This window comes from Dendronephthya gigantea, unplaced genomic scaffold (assembly GCF_004324835.1).
Source record: "Dendronephthya gigantea isolate DGI-Jeju-01 unplaced genomic scaffold, DenGig_1.0 000020F, whole genome shotgun sequence".
In the NCBI taxonomy this organism is placed as follows: Eukaryota; Metazoa; Cnidaria; class Anthozoa; order Malacalcyonacea; family Nephtheidae; genus Dendronephthya; species Dendronephthya gigantea.
In genome coordinates this window covers 1,527,739-1,550,762 of record NW_021163030.1, presented here as the reverse complement: position 1 = coordinate 1,550,762, position 23,024 = coordinate 1,527,739, and the positions used below count along the sequence as shown (strand labels likewise).

Here is a 23,024-nt window from a genome sequence, read left to right as displayed (position 1 = left end):
TTAGGAATGCGGACAACTATAGAAATATCTGACTTTAAGAAATAAAAAAATCAAACGATCATGCCTGCAGATACCATGCACATATACTGCAGCAGACGACTAATGTCACAGTATTTTTTACTATAATAACTGCTGTATCAATCGCTTTGCCCAATACGATTTTAACACAACATAAATCAAATGGATTAACTAGGCTTCCTTCTTTTCTTTATTTGAATAGCGTTAATGCCTGCCAAATCCCCACAAACAATAAGACCTTATTTTTCATTTAGCATTTTGTACGAACATGAGTTTGTACAAGAAGTGTTGACACTTTCAGTAATCTACCGCAACGCAAGCATACAGCCCACGTTCAAGAGATCACGACGAAGAAAAATTTATTTTCCTCATTTTCATTTAATAAAATTGACAATGCTCATTAATATAAACGTCATTTGTTGTATAGAACCCATATAATTCTACTGCTCCTAACATGGAACAGGCGTATAATTTTTTAGCTATATATTGAATATATATATATATATATATATATATATATATATATATATATATATATATATATATATATATATATTGATATCATTTTTTCTATAAACAGACAGGTCACCAATACCTTCGCTTTATTGTGTTGACGAGCGCCAATAAGGTTTGTTTAGACCTTAAGGCTTGCGCATATGAAACTCTACCAACTTGGGGAAATCCAATTAAAGAACCTCAACGCCATCTCAAATCCAAGAAAACACGCCTGTAAGAACAGAAAGATGATGTCTCTAGATTTATCCCAAGTAGAATGAAAGTTTAAACAATTATAACAGTAAGAATATTATATAAAATTTATATAAAACACTATCTAATATAGATAAACAGACAACATCTTTTTCACCCACCCAGGGATGTTCGTATATGCAGCTATACCCATCGTAAAGACGACCAAATTCTACCCTAATTCTGTATGTCTATTTGATATGATACTAATTGACGTTGCTATACTACATGAAGTTTATCGTGAACTACTATGCATCCTAACTTATTAAATGTTCTGTATTTTGTAAAAATGAAAAAAGAAATTGTCATGGATATACGCGATTGCACAGTATAATATGTAGTAAAAGCTGATATAAAACAATCTTTATTGAAGTAATTAAAAGACTATACCGCATTCGCAGGAAAGGCTCGTAGCATAACTGGCGTCAAACCTTTAAACAAAGCCTTTGGACCTTCTTCTCTGATCTAATTGATGTGATTAAGATAAAATACAACATGTGGAAAATGCTCGAAAATATCAAAACTTAACATATTCATAAAACACGACAAGAATATCTACCGTGTATCTAAAAACATCGCGCAAGCCTTTAGGATAAGTTCCTTCGGGAGCTAGAAATAAAAATTATGCTTCTTTCAGCTCACTTGATTTAGGCGTTTTCTTCAATTACAATTTTAGAATTCTGTTTGAATGAAGTCCATTTTGTTAAATTTTTATGTTAATCATGCATATATCTTTATATTTCGTTCTGTGTATATCATTATATTTCGCTCTGTGTTCCAAAAACGAGTCAACACTGCAAAGTCCTGATTGGCCACCTGGCTGCATTGTCCAATCAGAAACATGCTTTGTCCGTAAATACGTTATATGTCACAGACGTTTTATAAGATATGGACTTTGAAAGAAATTTTATGAAACTGGATACAGAACATAGTAGAGTAAGAGAAAATAACCTTATACCTGTCTGAAGTCTGGATTTAAGGCTGTCTGGTGCAATTCCTGGTATCCATCCCATCATCCCAGCAAATCCTAAATGAATGTAATTTGAAACAGTATTAACAAATATCTGGGATATAATAGGCTACGCGGCCACCAGGTATATAACCATTGCTATTATTGCTACTCTCTTGGTTTTGAATAATGAGTGTAAGAATCACCCAAAATTACATTCATGACCCAACGTTTCGACACTCCGATCTCGTCTCAACATGACGTCATCTGCCAATGAAATATGTAAATATTCTTTTGGAAAATAGATCCTAGATTCCTAGTATCCAAATATAGGGCTCATGTAGTCAAGGACTCGCATTAATATGCCAGGTTTCCTAACAACGCCTTTGTTCAAAACGATATAAAGTGGTATATACAGTGGTAATGACTTCAGAATCATTCCACGCGTTGTTGTGTTTTTTTTGTGCCCTATAAATAGGAATGACGATCGCTACTTGCCAAAAAAATTTACATCTCATTTGCAAATGACGTCATGTTGAGAGAAAAAAGGATCAAAGTTTCAACATCAGATCATCCCTGAGTCCTAACGAAGACACTAGACAGAAGTGTTGAAACGTTGGCTCGTGAATGTAATTTTGGGTGATGATTACTGTCATCATTTAAAACCAGAGTAGCAATTATAATAGCGATGGTAGGAAGTATTAGTTTTTCAGATAAAGCCATATACGTTATTTACCTCCAGCTACAAAAATTCTCAATGGTCCAATGTCTGCTCGACTAATACAAAAAGAAGAAAAGCTTGTTGTAAAGGCGTTCATGCGGAGACAGAATTCTTTATTTGATGATACATTCTTTTTATGCCATAATCCGTTATCAAAAGGCATGAAATGATGAAAGCAAAAATAGCAAAACTTGAGACACAAATTTTCATGTCCGTTCTCTGCAGGACAAATAAAGCACTACATGCAGTGAGTGGCGTTACCTAATATTCTATAGCAGGGCCAGGAGTAGACATGGACAAGACATCGGTCTTATTCTTATTGTTTGGTGATGGTACACAATGTTGGTCGTTATGGTTACCGGATTAGTCGCTAAGAAAATAATGAGCACGAGTACCTTAATATAGGGTTGTTTTTGGTTAGCATTAGAGCCAAGCGTCGATGGTTTGATAGTCGTTACACGTTTAATTCAGTGGTAGGAAGACTGGTGTCCAATAAACACGTCATCATGCTTTGGGTCATCTGTGCTATCCGCACGAAAATTGTATAAACGCAACTCAATGATCATCATGATATTCTGCATTATTCAGTAGTTTTATTATCACCCAGTAAAAATAATTGGATTGAATTACCTCACATAAGAATTAGAGTCCAATTTATTATCGGATTTTAATGAGAATGCATACTATGAGAATACATATTTAACTTTTTAGTTTTTATTGACCTCGTTTGGTATTGGTATATTTTCCTATCCAGTCAACTTACCTTTCCCCTTCCGAAGTCATTAATTTCAAAAATATTTCATATGTCATAAAGTATACGCCATTCCCGGGTATATCTAAATGCAAAAACTCTCAAACTTAATATTACCTATATGCATGCATGTCCACGTGTTTACCATGGGCCAACTCTTTGTAGAGATTCCCTCAGCATTAGTGCCGTTACATGTTCTTATAACGGTTTATAGAAAATGCATATATGTGTACATGAGTATATCCTGTATACCTCTCAATAATGTCGCAGCAGTTCCTTTATAAAGTCCTTTTATCCCAGTTTCTTTGAAGATTTTCCATGCACAATCAAGAGGACCTTTATATTTTGCTTTCTCTGGTGACGTTTGTTGAATCTAAAATGCATGAATTATAAATTTATATATACGCGATAATTGTCATAAAATAAGCAGGGAAAGGTTCATTGCATAGGCCCTGCCTCCATTGGCAAATTTTGAAATTCATGCAGTATGAGATGTCCAGGATATCTCGTATCTATACCTGTAGTAAACACTTGATTCTATCAGCAGGCACCATGACAGTAGTTGCAAAAACAGCAGCCACCATACCAGCCTTAAAATGTTGGATATTGCTAAAACAGCAAAGAGAATTAAGCTATATAGTTTTCTTTAGCCGCAACTGTTGTAAAAAAGTTGTGTTCGACAAAGTCCAATTATTCTCGTTGTTATCTGCATGTGAACGGTGACAGTATATATACAGTGACTTCATGCAATTCTGCAAAAATATGTCGGAAACTTTGACGTGTTCACGAATTAATCACTCAAAACCAAAATGCACCTCCTTTGACGGATTGTTAATCGTTATATTTTAGTTCGCTTTTCAACACCAAATGTTTCGTCATACGTGTCTGGCAGTGAGAGTCATGTGGATATACTACCCTAGGTTTTCGATAAAGAAACATATTTTTTCTCGTTATCAAAAACTGCATAACATTTGGTACCTTAATTCGCCATTAGGGTTTTGAGGTTGTTGAAGACGTTTACCAATAGAAGATCCAAGAAAAAACATCGCACACATTGGAGTCGCAAGAAAAATTGGCGTCGCCATTCCTTTATACAACCCTCGAAATCCCTAGTGGAAAATTCGTAATAATAATTTCTCATAATGTCGCTAAACGCGAGATGCAATATCACCCAAATTTCATTAGCTACGCACTAAAACTGATGACCAGTCTAACTTGGTGTAATATGACTAATATCATATTAGGTACGACAGTAAAGTAAAGAGGACTGTGGCCGCAAATGCTGCCTGAACTACAGAACTAGACATCTATATCTGGTATTCTATGCACAGTTAGAACATTTCCATTATCAGGGATACCATTGGATTGATTCAGGAATCGCTCATACACTTGTGGGACTCAGTGGGAGTAGTGACTAGTGAGCATCTATTATGGATTAATTTCGGCCATTCCCTATATAATTATTCCACTATTAGAAGTATTATTAAAAATATGTAGTTATTGACTTGATAAAAAGCTTTTGACCATCTCATCTTCAGTATACCTCGAAAGCACTGCCACTGGCGTCATAAAACTAAAGAGACCGAGCTTTACTGTTGAGTTAAAGTGCGAACACAAGCTAGGTCGAGGTGTTCAATGCAAGCCAATATCAATCAGCATTTGGATTCTATGGAAAGCATTACTTGCACCAGTCGTATGTTAAAGGTTTATGATGATTCAAAATGACATCATGTCCTTGTACTTCAGTCAACTAGATCTCAGCGTGATCATCTTGTTTCAAAACTTTTCCTTTCATTTCTTTCGCAAGCTCATTATTGTACAAGGGCCAAGACATCCTATTCTTCGTCTTCACCATGGCACGTGTGGATGTCATGTAGTTTTGTCAATCAAAACAATACTTTCTTCCCCCTCATACAATGTCAATGATCAGAGAAATGCAATGTCATTGTCATGGGAGGTATAAAATAATGTTAGAACGAACAGATTGTTTTAGCTAGGTAGACAATATACTGACAGATGGATGAAAATAATAAAATCCTGTGAATAGCAACAGCACAGATTTCTGAAACCCATCAGAAATTTCTCAAGTCTTCGCTGAATTCGTCTCCTACGTATGTCAGCTCCTTGTTCATTAATATGTTGTTTGTCAGGTTAACAGACTCTACGATGACTACAAATCACAGTTTTTCCATAAGATCATGATGATTTATCATAGTACAGACTTCAAATATCTGAAGCTGGATGAGGCGATAATATACTCACACAATGCGCAATGGAGAATATTGGGAACCATTTAATGCATTGTGAACATGGGATAAAATAAAATTGCAAATCTGAGATTTTCCCACTGTTAGTTTTAAAAGTTAAGTACATCCCAAGTTGTATACCAGAGCCACTCTGGCTCCTGATTCCCATCAAGTCACCACAACTCAATACAATCAACAATGACTGTAGTCCATTAATCCCTTGACATATAAAACAATATTTTCTTCCCCCTTTGACACTAACGACTTAAACATGACGTCATTGTCACTGGGGGTAGGAAATAATGTTAGAAAAATTGCTTAATTAAGTACATATATCATATTCAGATAAATAATGTACATGATTTAAGATTACAGTCTTCATTTACACCTTTAGTAAATGCTTGATGCACAGAGCATTTAGCTGACAATGGACATGCTAATTTTTATCTTGTTACAGTATCACAAGAGATGGTATTCCCATATAAGAGGGAAGAAAAGTGATAACATCTGGATATGACATTAAATCCTGATAATAAAAAGTCTGATATCAAGATCGATTTAAAAAAAAATATTACCCCCATAAGACATAGCTATTATATGTCATATGGACATGTTATTGTAGAGTATTAGTAACAGCACCTCTTTGACAACAGTTTTCTTAGCACAATCTAAGGTTCCTGCAAACTGTGGCAATTCACCAGGTGCCACTTTTGGCTGAGTTTGTAGACGAACCTGGACAATGACAGAAAAGTAAATTACACAAACTGCATAACACTCGTGCTATGTCAGGGAAAGAAAATACATCTTATAGTACAATCAAACAACATCCTAAACAAACACCGCCCTATCTAAGAGAGCCTGAATCAGCATTTTGAGGTTAGTTTTTAAAGGTATTCTAAAGAATAATCATCACTCCGTTATTGAGAACTTTATCAATTTTGTTGTATTTTAGTAGTTTTAAAACTCTTGTGTGAAGGTGGAGAAATTGTTCAATTTGACACTTTTAACCAGTTTAATTTTGATTAAATTTCTTTGAGAAGCCTCGCACAAAGCCTAGTAAATGTCAATGTTCAATTTGGTATATTTTAATTTTAATATGTGATAACATGTTATTTTCATAACTGTATTTTTATAACCTAATCCCATAGGTTTGCCTATTTTGTCAGTGATTATACACAATTTAATTGCAAGAACCTTTTGCCAAAGCCTCTTTCCAAGGCAATCAAAATTTAGCAAACTCTACAGTGGTATAGCTGAAATTGCATACTAATACATTATCACTGCAAATAACAATTGCTCCACTCTATGGAGATAACAATTGCCACACCCTGTTTTTACCATTATTATGACATAGGTATGCAAAACATGATGGTTTTTTAAGTCACAGTTTTATTTAAGGAAAGTTGATTTAAGGAAAATTTAAATAAGTTTCTTTCACTGTCAAGGGAACTGCCTGTAAATGTTTTATCATTTTACAAGAATATTTTACAGTTTATTCCCTCAGGCAATGTTACACTGTAGAATGATGCTGCAATATACCCCGAGAATAAATATGCAACATTTCACTCCTAAAAAGGACATGGTTATTCAAATAGAGTTTATATAGTGCCTGAAACATTCATAGACGTAATTGAAATGTAAATTAACGGCAGTGGATTTGAGAAATAAACTGTTCTTGCGGTACTGACTTACTGTCGTCTGTCGAAAGTATTTATATTAAATATGTAATAAAACACAACACATCAAAAAAGAAATTTTGAATATTACCTTACCTTAATAGTATCTAGAGGATGACCTGCAAAAACTAAAGCAATTCCACCAACACCGCCAGCTAAAAAGTTCTTCAAGGCTGAAGAACTGACGTGATCTTTGCTCTCCATATCTTCCGCCATTTTACACAACAAACCGATCGTATCGACCTTGCGCAATTATTAATTACCAATCACTCGACCGTGACCAAAATATTACTGGAATGTCACTTTAAAGAAGGTACCCCACTGCTGGTAGGATGACCACTGACCAGATTTATTACCAGACTCGGTCGGATGCACAAAAACATTCCCACCTGACTTTAATAATTACCAAATTTACACCAGGAGGGCCTGAAGGGGGAGTCTAGATTTGAGCAGCTTAGGTTAAAAGATTTTCATATATGGTCAACCCTGCAGTGAGTGAGGGCGGGCGGCTACTAGCCAGATGCAACGAGAAACATTTTGTGATAAGTCAACTCACTCAATTTGTAGGCTGCATTAAACATGCGCACCTCTCTTGCACATGTCATTCGGGATTTTAGATTTTTGAGCTGTCCCTTGGAAGCGACATGCGTACCCGCGGCTTGTCACTAGCCTTGTGTCTAGAAAATTGACCGAAGGGCCTACCAATTCTTTTGTTTATTTCATAATATAAGCACCTAAACCATTTATATCAATACCACAACTCGTTCCTGAAACTACTCCGTGAAGTTAGGAATGATTTCAGTTTTCTATACACCCAGTTGAGACTTGAAAGGGTGGTTAAACTTAACCGATTCAAAAACCCTCAAGAAAATTCCTAGGAGTTTGCTATTGTATATAGAATATGAAACAATATTTATTGACATAGAAGAAATTCATTAAATAAAAAGTAAAAATTTATACAATACTCAACTTTCACAATTCAATAATTCCTACAATCGTTTAATGACGGTGTAAATAATTCACTGACTGCAGCTACCAATTTGGTGCGATCCAGTTCAGCAGTTTCATTGCCATTTCATAACCAAGGAAACATGCCTACAATGATATTCAATAAGAACACATCTAACTAGGGGGTCTTCAACGTCGTTTGCAGGCGAACCCAGGAAATGCAGACATGGCATTTAGGTAACATGCAGCACCATAGCCTAGGCATAAAGCTGCTCGTTCACCACAACCTCTTTAATGGTTAATTTTAAAATATCTTACCGCATTAGCAGGAAATGCTCTTAACATAATCGGTGTCAATCCCTTAAATAAACCTTTTGGTCCTTCTTCGCGCATCTACATAAAGTGTAAAACAAGACGTTTGTTGAAAAACAAAACCTTGTCTCCAGGCTTTTCCCTCAAATGGTAGAAAGATCGTTTATATATAGCTAGGAGAAAGTCAAAGAAAATCTAGTAGAATTTTAGTATTGTTTTGCCATTTGGCCATGGTATGGTAAAAGACTGGAAAATCTTATATTGTACAGTTTTACTTTGAATGATCTGACTATAGATGCATAGATATTCGGCGATCTAAAGTGACATCTTTGAAAAGTTTGGAGGTGAAATGGCTTCAACCTGACTTTCACGGGTTATGCTTGTTACTTACTAATTGTGTAAAAACGTCGCGAACGCCATTTGGATAGGTCCCATCTGGTGCTATAAAAGAAGTAGCATATAGATTTGTACGCTGTCAACGCAGTCATAGATACCTTAGCTACAGTCAAGAAAATATCTTCTCTGTCAACACCCAATACCTGTTTGAAGTCTGGACTTGAGTGTATCTGGAGCGATTGAGACTGTCCAATTTGCCATGCCGGCAAAACCTAAACATTACGTCATATAGAGATCAGGAAACAGTGTTGGAATAATCAAGTTGCGAAGTGTAACAGACAGTTGACTATGCATGCCTTCGTGCACACGGTAACGTTGTCGAGCGTTTTCATTTTCGTTTTCATTTTCGTTTTCATGCCAAAACGGTTTTAAAACACGGTCAATTTACAATAGAAATTGAAATTAATTAAAAATATTGAGCATATTTAATATTTTCCCTTACATCGTTTGGACAAGACGTCAAAGCGATAAACTAGATAAAAAAGATTTTGAAAACGCTCGAAAACGACGCTCGTGTGCACTTGAAAAGGCATGCAAATGATGCAATTGAAACACATGCAATTGACAGAAACAAGTAAATATTTACATGAATAATCATACCTCCGGCAGTGAGAATCCTTAAAGGACTAATGTCATTACGTCTGTGAGAAAGAGAAAGAAATAATGCATGTGAAAAATAAATCGATTAAACCATGATTAACCTTACCTATCCTTGTAACAATGCAAACTTTTATTTAAGTTTCGTGTACATCACGCTTTGTACTACATACGTACTGTACATACTGTACATAGCAATAGTTTTCATAGTCTCCATTTGAACTTACGTTTTTCCTTCTGGGGTCAACCATTTTAATAATGCTTCATATGTCATAAAGTACATTCCACTGCCTGGTAAATCTAGACAGAATTTTAGGATGGGTTAACACCATCAAAGATTCTGTGATAGCAGTAATGATTTTGCAGAGATAATTTAAGCCAATTAATAATGATTCTAAAATTATAATTCACTGCACACTGCACATCACATGAAAGTCAAGAACATGCTTTTTAAATACGCATGTTGAACTGCTCAAGCAGAAATGGAAAATAATAAATTATATCTAAACAAGAAAATTGAATATTTGTCAGGGAGAATTCTACCATTCTGGCAATAAATATGCCTTTTAGTAAAAAACGTTTTTATAAAAACATTTTGGTCTGGTATTTCTATTGCGGACCTCCTGCTCATTTGAAGACACACAATGTTTTATATACAGTAGCTACCTCTTAACAGTGTGGCACAAGTTCCTTTATAAAGTCCTCTTATTCCACTTTCTTTGAATATTTTCTTCGCACAATCTAAAGGACCACTGTACTTTGCTTTCTCAGGTGATGCCTGTTGAATCTATGATCAAAATTTAACTTCAGTCAGTCAGTCAGTGATAATCAGGTGTCAGTGACTGTAATGTGAAGTGGCACTGTGAAACTAACAGTATGTTTGAGGAAAGTTTACATAAAAGGGCATGAATTAGAATTATTATATATACTGTACGTAATTATTATATATACTTTACATATAATTATAATTAATACATACTGTATGTGTCAGTGCATTCAGATATTATTTAGAAAATCCTTTCATGTAATGTTCAAACCTGTAATAAACACTTTATTCTTTCTCCTGGAGTCATTATACCAGTTGTAAAAACACCAGATACCATACCAGCATTGAATATCTGCAGATTACTAAAATTAATTAAGTAAACTTCAATTTAATAACATATTTCCAGAAAGAGGTTATTCAAGTGGTAATTAAAAGGTTGGCACTGAACAAATTAAGTTTTCATCACACAAAATGTCTTCTCTTTAGCCCAGGTGCATGGTTCACAAATTTTTCATGAATGGAGGAAAATTGCTAATAGAAACACCCTGGGTAATCCAGCTATAAATGTACATACCTCATCTCTTCATTAGGATACTTTTCTTGAAGTTTCTTTCCAACAGAAAATCCAAGAAAACAAAATGCATAAAGAGGAGTAACTCCAACTATAGGTGTAGCCATGCCTTTATACAGACCAAGGAATCCCTATATAATGGTAGGTATAATAAATATCCTGCATGATCCTTCATCAATTATAACTCTGTGTACATGGAATTGGAGCTTTTAGTTTTTATTTATGGTAGAGAAGATAGAGGTATGCAAGTCCCACCTCCTTTGAAATAGTCTTCCTGAAACAGTCAAGTGTTCCAGTGAAAAGTGGAGTTTCTCCAGGTCCAACTTTTGGCTGGGTTTGAAGACGGACCTGCATGGTAATAAGGTTGATTAGATTAATATATTACTTGTCCATGGTCTATTGGGCCATGCTATACTAGCTAGCTATTGCTATAGCAGCCCAACTTTCATATGGCCACATAGTCTGGTACTCATTTTCTTATTCTGTTTTGTGCAAAAATGTGTTGTTTAGGGACTGAGCTAGGGAGTAAGATGAAAGTAGACATCCTTAACACTGACCTACATATATAGTCATCTAGGTCAATTCATGAGGTCAACTGATCAGAATTTTCTGTTCCCCCAGGCCTCAGGGCACATACATGTAGTCCACATTCCCTCTTTTTTTCACTAGACCCAAAAAGATTTAGGAGTCTTCTAGTGCTCTATTGCTCTATTCTGCTCTGCTATTTATTATGGGGTGCATATTCAAATATTTATACATTTGAGTATATACCCCTCCAAAAAGGCCTAGCTACGGCCCTGGTCACAGAAACATACATACAATTAATACAAATATGCCCTAAAAATCCCGAATTTTCTCATTTCATAAAACAACTACTTTACTGAAAAATCATATAAATACGTGATTTGGCAAACTGTAGAATTTTGGACTTTGGACTCACATTAGTCACATAGTTTTAATATTATCAAAATGTTACAAAGCATGAAAACGTTCACAAATCAAATATATCAATATTATAACAGAAACATGGGAAAAAAACAAAAGTTAAAACAGTGAATTAAATCTTTAAAAACACTATTTTTATTTATTTACGTCAACAAATCAAGGCGCTACGTCTGAATGCAGTAAAGAAATAGTAAACATTTTAAGAATTAAGCAAACCTTGATGGTGTCCAAGGGATGGCCTGCTGCCACAAGACATACTCCACCAACTCCACCAGCCAGGAAATTTTTCAAAGCGGAGGAACTACCGCCACTTTCTGCTTTCTTTTCTTCTGCCATACTTTTCTACGTGTCAAAATTGATATCACGATTGTGTTCAATGATGGGGATGTACTTTGAAAGTACTATACCAAATTTACATGAAGTACTGCAGAAAAACGTCATCAATCTTGCTGGATCATTGAATTCATTGAATGTTTTTAAAAAATATTTTTAAAAACTTGTGTATTTTAAAACCAGTTAATATCTTGCATATTATTTCTTCATATTTCAACTGTTTTCATCCTAAAGCACATTGTTGATGTTTTAGAAACATTCCCTTTGGTTCCTTGTGGTTCCTTGCCGTTCTGATCACCATGACAACAAAGTTGTTTTTGTTTTTATGTCTGGCAAATGCAACATGATCTGACATGGAGGGATTCATATCTAGGGCATTTTGCTTGCTTCTGAAAACTACATGACTAATATCTGCACGAGGGTACAATGGTACAATATATTGTCAATAAATATGTGGACAGGCGATTGCGGTGGTTAGATTTCTAGGTGGAAATCCATAGTCAACCATGACAGACACTTTGACATCGCTATTGAAGGAGCCGTCGGCAAATAAACCATCTCTAGCTGTTGGGAAAGTTAGTTCACATTGGAAACTCTTAAAGTCCTTGATAAATACTGATGAAGACAATGGGAAACACGTTAAAGGCATAGATGTTGATAAATATCCAAAAATAATTAGTCATGGTATTCACCATCGAGGAAAAATAAACATAAAAAGTTCAAAAGAGCAGACGTTAGAGTTTGTGGCGTCTTTGTTGGATTGTTATGCTACTTTGAACAATGAAGGCAAGATTACAGTTGTTTCTCCAAGTGGAAAGACCAAGCGAATCAAGTCTGATGAATGCTTCAAAGGGATAGTATTTTCGACAAAATCAAAACAATGTATCTGCTGGGGTGATAGTGACAAGTTAAAGGTAGTATTTTGTTCTAATTAATGTTATGCTAGCATATATATGGTTGATAGGAAGTGGATTATGTTTTGTGGAGCTTTTTCAAATTAATTAATGCCAAAGAAAATAAGGGTTCAATCAATGGAAATATATTAGCTATATGGATACAGTACACTAAGGCTGTGTTCAGACTGATCAGTGCCCAGCACTGGTGTGCCAAAGCACCCGGACCCGGTGCTCATAAAACATGCTAAGCACAGTGCCCTTGTTGAGGTACTACGTCTGGAGGTAGTGCCCTTGTTGAGGTACTATGTACATCTGGAGGTAGTGCCTGTTCCTGGGCACAGTGCCCTTGTTGAGGTACTACATCTGGAGGTAGTGCCCGTTCCTGGGTGCAGTGCTTAAATTCATTTGGAAGTGTCATATTCAACTTAGGCGTCAGAAAAAGCGACAGGCATCGGCGGGATGATAATTGGCTGGCACTCATGCCAAATAAGGGCGCTTGGGTATCATGGCAGATAATAAATGGATTTAGATTTTCAGAGATTGAAGGATTGTAGAAATGTGGATAGTTGTAGAAGTTATTGCAGTAGTAATCTTTTTCCTCTGGATCAAATTTATTCAGCTTTTTTTTTGTATGTGTAGTTGATGAATGAATCATTTAAACCTGTCAGTACATCTCAATCAGTTGCAATTATACATTGGTATGTCAATTTTTATGATCTCATGTACAACTGTAGTTGCTGCATTTTAATTGTTCAAATAATTGCACATGCATATAATAAGGGAAATGCATTGTGCAGTGTACCCATATACTTTAAAAAAAAATTATTTGTCTAGTGCTGTGTACAACAAGTCAACACATGAAGTTATAACAGCAGGAGATGGTAATATTACTGTAAGTTTATTGAAATTGTATGTTGTACAATTATTCCAGTTGTGCTGTGGATGATTATTATTTTATATTTCTCCTAAATTATTTCTTGTTATAGTGTTTTGATAAAATTAATAGCTTTTCTTATTTCTTCCATGGCCTATAATATTAAGTGTATAGTGCGGATGTTTTAAAGAAAGATTGACATATGCCCAGAACATTGAATTCTAGATACTGTAATTATTTTTTTAGTGTTGGAGTTTCCGTTATGGCGGAAAGTTTCTAATGCCTCGTAAAATTGTAACGGTAAGAATCTATTTTCCTAATCTATACACAGTTCAATTACACAAATTTGGCAAAAATATTTCTAGAGACTGCATTTAATTATCATAATTCTCGCTAATAAAATTGTTGTATAAATTAAACAGCACTTTGAAAATCCAGAAATAGATCCAGCATGACCTCGAGCATGAATGCTATGGTCATAGACTGTTATTAAAAAATGTGGTTTAGGACAAAGCAATATGTTCCTTGTTATGCCTGAAATAAAAAACATGCTTCGTCTTCCATCGAGAATCACGTCCTTTCGTTTTCTGGATAGTAACCCATAATTGGCCGTTTTCACACTAAAGACGCATAATGCGTCGATCTTCTCTGGTTATTCGTCTTCAGTATAAAGACGGACAACAGACGCATAATACGTCCAGACGATTAATGTTCAGTTTTTCGTCTCAGAGACGCAAAACCAACGATAGTTCGTCTAGACGGATAATGCGTCTGCCCGTGTGAAGACGGCACATAGACGAATAATTCCGGAAAATGAGACAGTGATAAAAGAAACCAGAAATTCTAATGTAATCTATTCGCGCGTGTTTCCATCGACTTATTCGTCTGATTAGTTGTCCCGCCTTTATACTGGACAAAAAATATTGAAGACGCATTATGCGTCTCTAGTGTGAAAACGGCCATTGGCGACAACGAATGACTTTGCACGCGTTTTGTCCTTAATGCCTGGCAAAAAGAAAACTATGAAAATGGCATATTGATGTGTAAAATGCAATATGAATGACAGAATGAGTAAACATCAGTCCTTGATAAAGTTGGATATATACTTTTAACACTATTGTACATACAATACATTAATAAATTGTGTTTATTTTCAGGAGAACTTGGAGAACTCTTCAGTTTCTGGGATATGTTTAGAAGACTCTTTAAGCAAGAGTCAACGTTGCTTTATATCTACTGGCACAAATATCGCGTCATTCAATATTCTTGAAGGAAAATGTCTATCTTTTTTAAAAAATAGACATGCTCAAGAAATAACCTGTTTGGTCTATTTCAACCCACGCAAGGTAAACAGAGTCTTAGTTCTCTTTCAACGGATTATAAATTAGGCAGGATTTTGCGCAGAAAGTGCTTGATGTTACCAAATTCCCAACTAGAAACAACTAATAGTAATGTAATGTTGTCTCATTTCTTGATAGTTCCTAATATCAGCAGCCAGAGACGGGTCTATTAAAGTCTGGAACGATGACGGGAGTTTAGGAATTGCGTTCGTAGGACATCATGGTTGTGTGAACAGTTTAGCAATCTATCCATTTGGTCAATTTATTCTCTCAGCATCGAGTGATATGACATTGCGTGTTTGGAGTTTAGAAGCAAAAGATGAAGTAGATCGAATGCAATGTGACTATCCGGTAAAAGGCATTGAAACTGTCATTGGAAAAGATAATCTGTATTCATTTACGCCACAAGGAATTGATTTGTGGAAAATCAAACACATTCACACTGAGCAGACATTAATTGGGTAATTTTCTAACTAATCTTTGGCTATTTGAGCCTGGTAATTAATCATTGACAGTCGGTGTTCCTTATTTTTTTTCCTGTTGGCGCCGATGTCATGAAGCAATGTAAAGATGGACATTAAACCCCATCATATGACTTTGTTCTGTTTTAGTTGCAAAATAAAGAGTTTAAAACAAACGACACATCCTAAGGTTCGACCAATGTTTTACTATGTGACTATATAACAATACTGCAGATGCTGTGGGTGAATACGCCTTCCTATCCCTTCATATCCTCCTAGGCCCTAGCCAATAATTTCTCTTAATCCACAGTTTCCACTACGCATTGTATGTGTTTGTGCGGATGCTGCTGTTCGCCTTATTTCTGGTAAAACTGGTGATATAATAACCACATTTCTGGTTCCTGATCTTACTACAGTAACTGATGCAGTTTACTCGGCGGGAGAAGGTAAAAGAATTGTTGAAATTTTTGCACTTGCTTGCACGCAGCTCTACCTTAATATACCTCGCAATAGCACTCCAGGTTCCATGGATATATGGAGACGGGGTAAGAAGACAGGATAAAAAGCGCTATTTTATCTGTAGATTTAAAAGATATCTGCGCGTGAGATCCTGATGCCAAAAAATATAAAGTTTGGTAATTCGAGCTCATATTATGCAGCATTATTTATTTTTATAAATTATGCTTAATAAAGAGACTTCAAGGGCGGGGCATTGTAACCTATTCCATAGTCAGAGTTTCATACAATTGAAAAAATCCTTTTTCAGATTTACTGTTTACGTTACTTATCAATGGAAAGATATTAAAAGGTTCAACAGACACAAATCCTAGTTCGTTGCTGGAAGTCTGGGAATGCAAAGGTATGCCTGATGATTCACATCAGCCAATAGAAGCATATCATCTTTATATACAAGTTACTCCGATAACATTTTTGTGATATCAAACTGTACTGACTATTATGCTGTGTGTAATTCTCTAGACTTGACGAGTCCTTGCACGTGCTTGTGTCTCTATGAGTACATTATCGAGGTACAGAAAGAGCTATAAAGGAAGACATCCAAGAATATAACGATGTCATTGCATGCATGAAATGTGATGTACAATTAACTGAATAATTACTAAAGTACACTTGGTACAAAAACAATGAGAATGTTCGAAACAATAAACAATTTTTATATTATAAACGTGTAGGATCTGTTGGCAGACACAACGTGGCAAAATGTCGTCCAAGCTGCTAAAGTTAAGAAAGCCGGTGCATCTTTAGCAAACGACATTGATGATCGAACACTGTTGTTGGGCGGGTGTGTCGATGGTAACATCGTCGTGTTTGACTGGAAAGATAAGAGAAACCCAGGAAAAGTAATATTCAAAATTGAGGTACGTATGTGCAGATACAAGTGAAATAGTGGAACGTATGTGCAGTTTTTTTTGTAAAATAAAATGTGAAATGCAGGAGATATATGCCTTGTAGGGTAAAACATTACGTAGGCTATAGTACAAGATAACTGCATGTTCATGCGTGAAAGTTTGTTAAAAATGTCAAAGATCCTTGTTTTTTTATTGTAAGAGTGAAATTCAGTGTTTTTGTTTCTTTCAACAAACAATATTTCTAATGTTTTCAGGGTCATCGTGATGAGATAGTTGGCATGATATCGAATCCGAAAATTGATCGTGTTGTGTCATCTGGCCTGGGTGAGCGTGTTAACTACGTTTACTAATGAGAATTGACGTATGCGTACTCCATACATATATACAACAGGAACAAAATATCGTAATTAAGAATATTTTTTGTATATTTTTTGCAGACAACGTTGTAAAAATTTGGCGTCTTTTCCCTTTTGCTGAAGAGGCGTTAGCTCCATTGATGACTCTATATTTTGATGAGCTGCCACGTCATCTCTGTGCATCACATCATAGATTACTGGTAGCTCTTTATGAAAGATCACGAGCTAATTATGCCGTCACAGTTTATAAGACAACACATAAAGGTACAACTGAAGAGTCCATGTAGACTTCGGCCTAATCAGTTATATTCTATTTATATCTTCTCTACGAAATGGTGGAGCCGAAAGGAACACTTCAACCGTTACATATTCCTGTACATAGTTTTATTATTTTTTATTTGTTTGTTAGAGCGGTTCGACCATCCCACTGAGGACGACCACAACGATGAAGTGATAGCCGTGAGCAGTTGTTTAAAAATGAGGTTGTTTGCGACTGTTAGTTTAGACGCAACCGTTCGCATTTGGGATGAAAGCAATCGTTTAAAGCGAGTCATAAAATTGAATGCTACTCCTTCAGCGTTGTGTTTTTGCAGCGAACGTGGTGATATTATGGTCGCTATTGGAAATTCTCTTCATCGAATCAAATATGCAAAATGTGAGCCGCTAATATCACTCCTTATTATCAGATTTCATTACTTCGCCTGTGTATATTCCTTTTGTTATCTGGTTCTCAGTAAAATAATCAAAACAAACTTAAGGCAGCTTTGCCTCTGATTGTCCATTTCTAATTACATATAACATGGATTATAATTAGGAGGACAATTTAATGACTAGAAATTGTTTTTTCAGATCTTCCTCAATCGTATGTCTACAGAATGGTTGGGATGGAATTCAGAGATTTTTCTGCTGATTCAGTCATTTCAATCGACGAGACAATATTGAAAAGTCTTAGTACTGTGGACCAGCAACGTTTAACAAAAGCCCGTGTATATTCTTCTGGGAATGCATATGAACCAGATCCACTGACAGATCGTGAGAATGAAGAAAAAAAACAAGAAGCAAAACATCGTGCATTGGTAGGTCCTGATTGAAATACAGCTTAAGATAGTTGCGGCCAAGTGCATGTGCAGAGAAACTGTAGTGTGCAAACATTCATTTTATAAGGAACGAAAATATTATAGATAAGGTATTAGAAATGAGTTATGAGTCGGACGAAATAATATTGATGTCCTAAACTATATTGTTGTGTTATGATATCATGAAGGGCTTTTTGCATTTTCATGTTTTTTAGGAAATGGAGAAAATCCAGGAACGAGAAAATGACCTAAAGAAATTACGAGATGGAGAACTTCATAGCTCGAAAAAGAAACCAAAATTGGACGAAAATTTACAAAATGAAGCCTTTGAAAGATATCTATCTTTGTTTTATAATAGAACATCAATTACCTTACCAGAAAACTCTGATAATGGGAGTGACATTCCCTTATACCAAGATAAAGATGTTTATATTCCAGATGCGAAACCTAATGGATTTTTCTGCATTGATCATCAGTCTTCATTTAAATACAGAAATACTATAGAGAATGAGGACGATTCTAGCGTTTCACAGTCTGCTGATACAGACTTACCTGAGAACAGGTCAAGATCACAATCCCTGCCTATCATAAATGAAGAACCACCGTGCTTAGAATATGAGAAGAATTTTGTATTGGAAGACACTAGTGTTGAGTTGTCAGGGGACAGAACTGAATCATTCCCATCACCAATTGATAAGAACAAACAAAAGACAAAACGTAAAAGTAAATCCGCAGACAAGAAATATAAAAATCGTGTACAAAAGGAAATCGTTGTAGGAAAATCTCCAGGAAGTTATCCAGTTCCTGTTGACGCATTACAAGACGTCTCTCGTGAGTGTACTGAGCTTGCAATGGTTGAAGACGAAAATGGTAAACAATACGAGGCAATATTGATTGCACCTGATGGATATATTCCTAACTCGGTTGTCGCGGCTTTATTTGATGACATGAGAAATAAGAAAGAACCAGAAGTACAAGAGGAAATTATACCGTACAGGCCGCCACAGTTGACAATGGCTCAATTGTTGGAAATAAAAGCAGGTGCAAAGATAACGGTATCGGTACGTGTTGCACTATCTATATCTAATATGAACGATACGTGACTCCATAATTTACAATAATCGTCCAATAAGAATGAAAAGTTTATATAATTTTGTTCTCCAGGAAGCAAATTCTGAGTTTAGTACGGAAGATGGTATTTTACCGACAGTAAACAAGATCGATTATGAAGAACAGTTACGACGTGTCTTGCGAGATAGTCCATCACCTGAAATACTGTCTGATGAAGAATTTATAATGCCTCCAGAATCGCCACCAGCAGAAACTACGAACACGAAGAAACCGCTGTTAAAATCTGCAACAGAATATTTTGCCACCAGAAGTCCTTTAATAAGAAGTCCCTTGCCTGTTTTAAGGAAAAGTACTTCACTCTTGAGTGAAACCAAAGATGAACCAATTGCAAGGTAAATGACAGCTTGAAATAGAATTAGAATGAAATTTTTCTCAGATTGAAAAGATGCAAACTTTCATTTCTTTGCCCATGCAATCTTTTCTCTACGGCGTCTTCTTGCACTTATTTTGTCCTGAATCTCCTCCTGGTGTATTGCAATGCGCGACACAAGCGCACCAACTTATTTCAACTTTATGATTGTTCTATATCTTTCATTTCTCATAGCAATAGTTTCGACGTGCCACCACTTGCACAGGCTCCTGAGCCAGCGGTCAGAGTGAGCCGAGCGACAACACCATTACCTATCGAGCAAGCTCAACTGCCAGATTTTATATCACAGTTTAAAGGGCTTAAATGGTTCGATAAATTATTTCCCAATGCTAATCCATCGGTGGGTTTTGTTAAACATACTGCATGGTATACGTTTAGGCGACCGTTAGTGCTTATCGACCTTTATCTATACTTTGATAATTCATCAAAATTCATCATTACGATTAATTGTTACTGTACAAGAAAATGCGATTATATGAGAACCCAAATAATAGTTTTCCCGAGAATTTTCCAATTTTTAAACACTCTATACTTGAAGGAAAACAAGACTAGTACTTTGCTAAAAATGCCTTCTAAATGCTTTTCAGACGTTTCCTAAACCATGGACAATTGACGCGTTTGTTGAACTGCTGCTCATTTTTCTATCAAAGACTCCAGATTACGATATGAAACACCATATTTGCGCTGTAAGCACTATTTATCGCTTATATTTTCATGGATTACAAGAGTGCTATAATACCCCATGGACATTGAATAGAATTTAATAGAGACAATACTCTCTTTATTTCTAGGCAATAATTTTACTTCGTGGTCAAGAGTCATTTGACGACGGGTGTGTGAAACAGATTTTGAAAGCTTTAATAGAAGAATTGAACATATCAAGTGGTTCTCTAACGACCTGGAACTTGGAAACAAAACAATTTGTTCGATCAGCTCTACAACTGTTAAAAATGATGAATAAATATACACTCGAAGTTGTTGCAGAGTTCATGTCACACTTTATCTTGGGTGATAAAGAAATAAGGTACATTATGGTTATACTGAGACTGATACAACAATGAGTGAAGAAAGAGCTAGGAATCTATCATGCATGCATTGCTAAACGTAATTTTTAAAATACATATTAAAAGTATTATGAACACCATTGGTCGACTAACTGTATAGTTACTGTTAGTTTATGAATGCATTTTCTCAAAGTTTTACTTGCACAGCCTTTAATGCCATGAGTGCGTACATAATTTACTGGCCAAGATAAGGGTAGCTATATCATGCATATCTGTTGCATTTTAGGGCATTCGTTGCCGATATTTTCCATGAGATTGGAGTTCAAGAGGCAGACCGCTATTTCTTTCGAGAGTTGGACGAGTTTGACACCTGGGTAAGTTTACTTGCATTATTATTAAATAAATTAGGCAAAAATTATTTCCTCATTGAACTTGATTCTTTGATCAAATATATTCAGGGAGTGCCAGAAAATACAGTGAAGTCTCATATTCACAGACAATGTCTTAACTGGTTAGATAAATGGTTAACACAATTTAAAGAACACATACGATCATTGGCAGGAAAGATCAACCGTGCACGCAGTGGGCAAGTTGTGAGGTATACATGCATTACTCGACTCAGAGTATTATTATGGAAATAAACACTTCAGATGCAATTATTTCTTGAATGCAATTATTTATCATTTATCGGATGCAATTATTTATTGGATGAAATTATTTGTATCGGTTATTTTAGGGGCACTAAAAATCCGAAGACACCTCCACAGGTCAAAGGAATTTTAAAGGGAAGAGAGGTAAATTTTGAAAAAACTCGCAGTAAAAAATAACCACTTGTATGCCCAAGTATTCTGGTCAAAGAAGGGTGTTTTTTTGTTAAATCTTGTTGCGATTTCTTTTAGTCAAAGACGAAGGAAAAACAAACGGGAGGTAGGATATTTTTTGTTGATATAGCCGTACCATAATGATTCTCTCATTTCATACCATACGCGTTCTTTATCTTTAGTTTCCTGGAATTTCCAAACAATGGGCGACGCAGCAGCAGACAAGGCACATGCTATTGACGCAATCAATTATTTCTCGGAAATGCAACTTCAATCTGAAATAGAAAACGCAAAAGCCAGAAGATATTCCTTGAAACGACCCGACGGAGAGGACGAAAAAGCAAGAAATACTGTACTTATATTACCTTCCATTCATACGTAAGTCAACTTTTCCAACTTCTCCTAGAAAGCCAATACATTTTTCACAACTGTGCCTGGGATTTTTTTGTTTTGTCCGAATACATCTAGAAGGTACACTATCTTTTCTGGAAAACCAGCCAAATGACCTCGCGATAAAAGATTTTCTCTATTCTTTCAGGAAGCCAAGTCTTGCCCGATTAGGTGAAACACATTGCAGTCACTGTCACCCAGAAAGGGAGACTGCGCTGTCCTATGGTATGAACTATCTATATGTTAGTCACATCCTAAAAATTTCTCAGATATTCACCTCGGCAGCATTCCTAAGGATGATAGAACATCCAACAAAATATATATCCTTTTATATACCATTTAATCATTCAATAATTTTTTTAGGATTTAGATTACCACCAATCCACCAGCAGACGTCTATTATAGTAAACAACATTGCATTACGTCTAAAGACAATCACATTAAATCCCTTTCCTGCGAAAAATGATGAAAAGATCTACGAAAGTTTTCAACATCATGAACTTTTAACTTTACGATCTGCGCAGAAATATTTTATCCCCTCGCGATCATACGTTCAACCAGAGACTGTTAAATGATCGCTTCGAAGAATCAATTATTCTGCTGACTGTGCATGCATTGTCCGACATTTTCTAGACATAAAATTTGTACAAATTCTTGAAGTGTCAGGTATTGCTCTTTGCGACTTACTGGCTACAAAGACGTAAATAATTTATTTTATATCTGATAGTGATACCATGCACTCTTACGTTTGATAAACGCGTTGCCTTTCGCCTAAATCAGCTGGCTGCAATATTTTCTAATCAGAATAAATATTGATGGTTTGTGAAACAGTCAATATTTGTGGCTCATACAAGTGAGCTGGTATAGTTATCCAATAAAATTTCAAACAATTTTCTAAATTCGTTTTTAAATAACGGTATCCGAGATCTTAAAATAGGATGTTTAATGTACTGTCATTAAAA

The 23,024-nt window shown here is 35.6% G+C and overlaps 3 protein-coding genes across 3 annotated transcripts; 1 reads left to right on the top strand and 2 right to left on the bottom strand.

The window, feature by feature from the left end:
• Window positions 1-575: 575 nt before the first annotated feature.
• Window positions 576-7,466, bottom strand: LOC114521515 (mitochondrial carnitine/acylcarnitine carrier protein-like). Its single transcript, XM_028541984.1, has 11 exons — window positions 7,205-7,466; window positions 6,072-6,164; window positions 4,165-4,295; window positions 3,705-3,795; window positions 3,439-3,559; window positions 3,199-3,271; window positions 2,451-2,491; window positions 1,724-1,792; window positions 1,325-1,374; window positions 1,156-1,230; window positions 576-745 (listed from the first exon to the last, which is right to left on the bottom strand). The coding sequence occupies exons 1-11, from the start codon at window positions 7,322-7,324 to the stop codon at window positions 683-685; spliced, it is 927 nt and encodes a 308-aa protein (XP_028397785.1). The 5' UTR covers window positions 7,325-7,466; the 3' UTR covers window positions 576-682.
• Window positions 7,467-7,980: 514 nt separating this feature from the next.
• Window positions 7,981-12,065, bottom strand: LOC114521516 (mitochondrial carnitine/acylcarnitine carrier protein-like). Its single transcript, XM_028541985.1, has 11 exons — window positions 11,860-12,065; window positions 10,954-11,046; window positions 10,702-10,829; window positions 10,399-10,489; window positions 10,028-10,148; window positions 9,589-9,661; window positions 9,365-9,405; window positions 8,908-8,976; window positions 8,760-8,809; window positions 8,375-8,449; window positions 7,981-8,203 (listed from the first exon to the last, which is right to left on the bottom strand). Exons 1-11 carry the CDS (start codon window positions 11,977-11,979, stop codon window positions 8,141-8,143), a joined length of 924 nt encoding a protein of 307 aa, XP_028397786.1. The 5' UTR covers window positions 11,980-12,065; the 3' UTR covers window positions 7,981-8,140.
• Window positions 12,066-12,301: 236 nt separating this feature from the next.
• Window positions 12,302-23,007, top strand: LOC114521512. The gene is made up of 27 exons (XM_028541980.1): window positions 12,302-12,890; window positions 13,512-13,570; window positions 13,707-13,764; window positions 13,993-14,046; window positions 14,904-15,092; window positions 15,225-15,547; window positions 15,698-15,737; window positions 15,858-15,993; window positions 16,314-16,406; window positions 16,526-16,575; window positions 16,738-16,923; window positions 17,169-17,238; window positions 17,352-17,534; window positions 17,680-17,925; window positions 18,120-18,346; window positions 18,562-19,407; window positions 19,511-19,809; window positions 20,022-20,187; window positions 20,435-20,533; window positions 20,639-20,871; window positions 21,138-21,225; window positions 21,310-21,449; window positions 21,588-21,645; window positions 21,751-21,778; window positions 21,855-22,050; window positions 22,211-22,287; window positions 22,426-23,007. The coding sequence occupies exons 1-27, from the start codon at window positions 12,483-12,485 to the stop codon at window positions 22,635-22,637; spliced, it is 4,764 nt and encodes a 1,587-aa protein (XP_028397781.1). The 5' UTR covers window positions 12,302-12,482; the 3' UTR covers window positions 22,638-23,007.
• The last annotated feature ends 17 nt before the right edge of the window (window positions 23,008-23,024 follow it).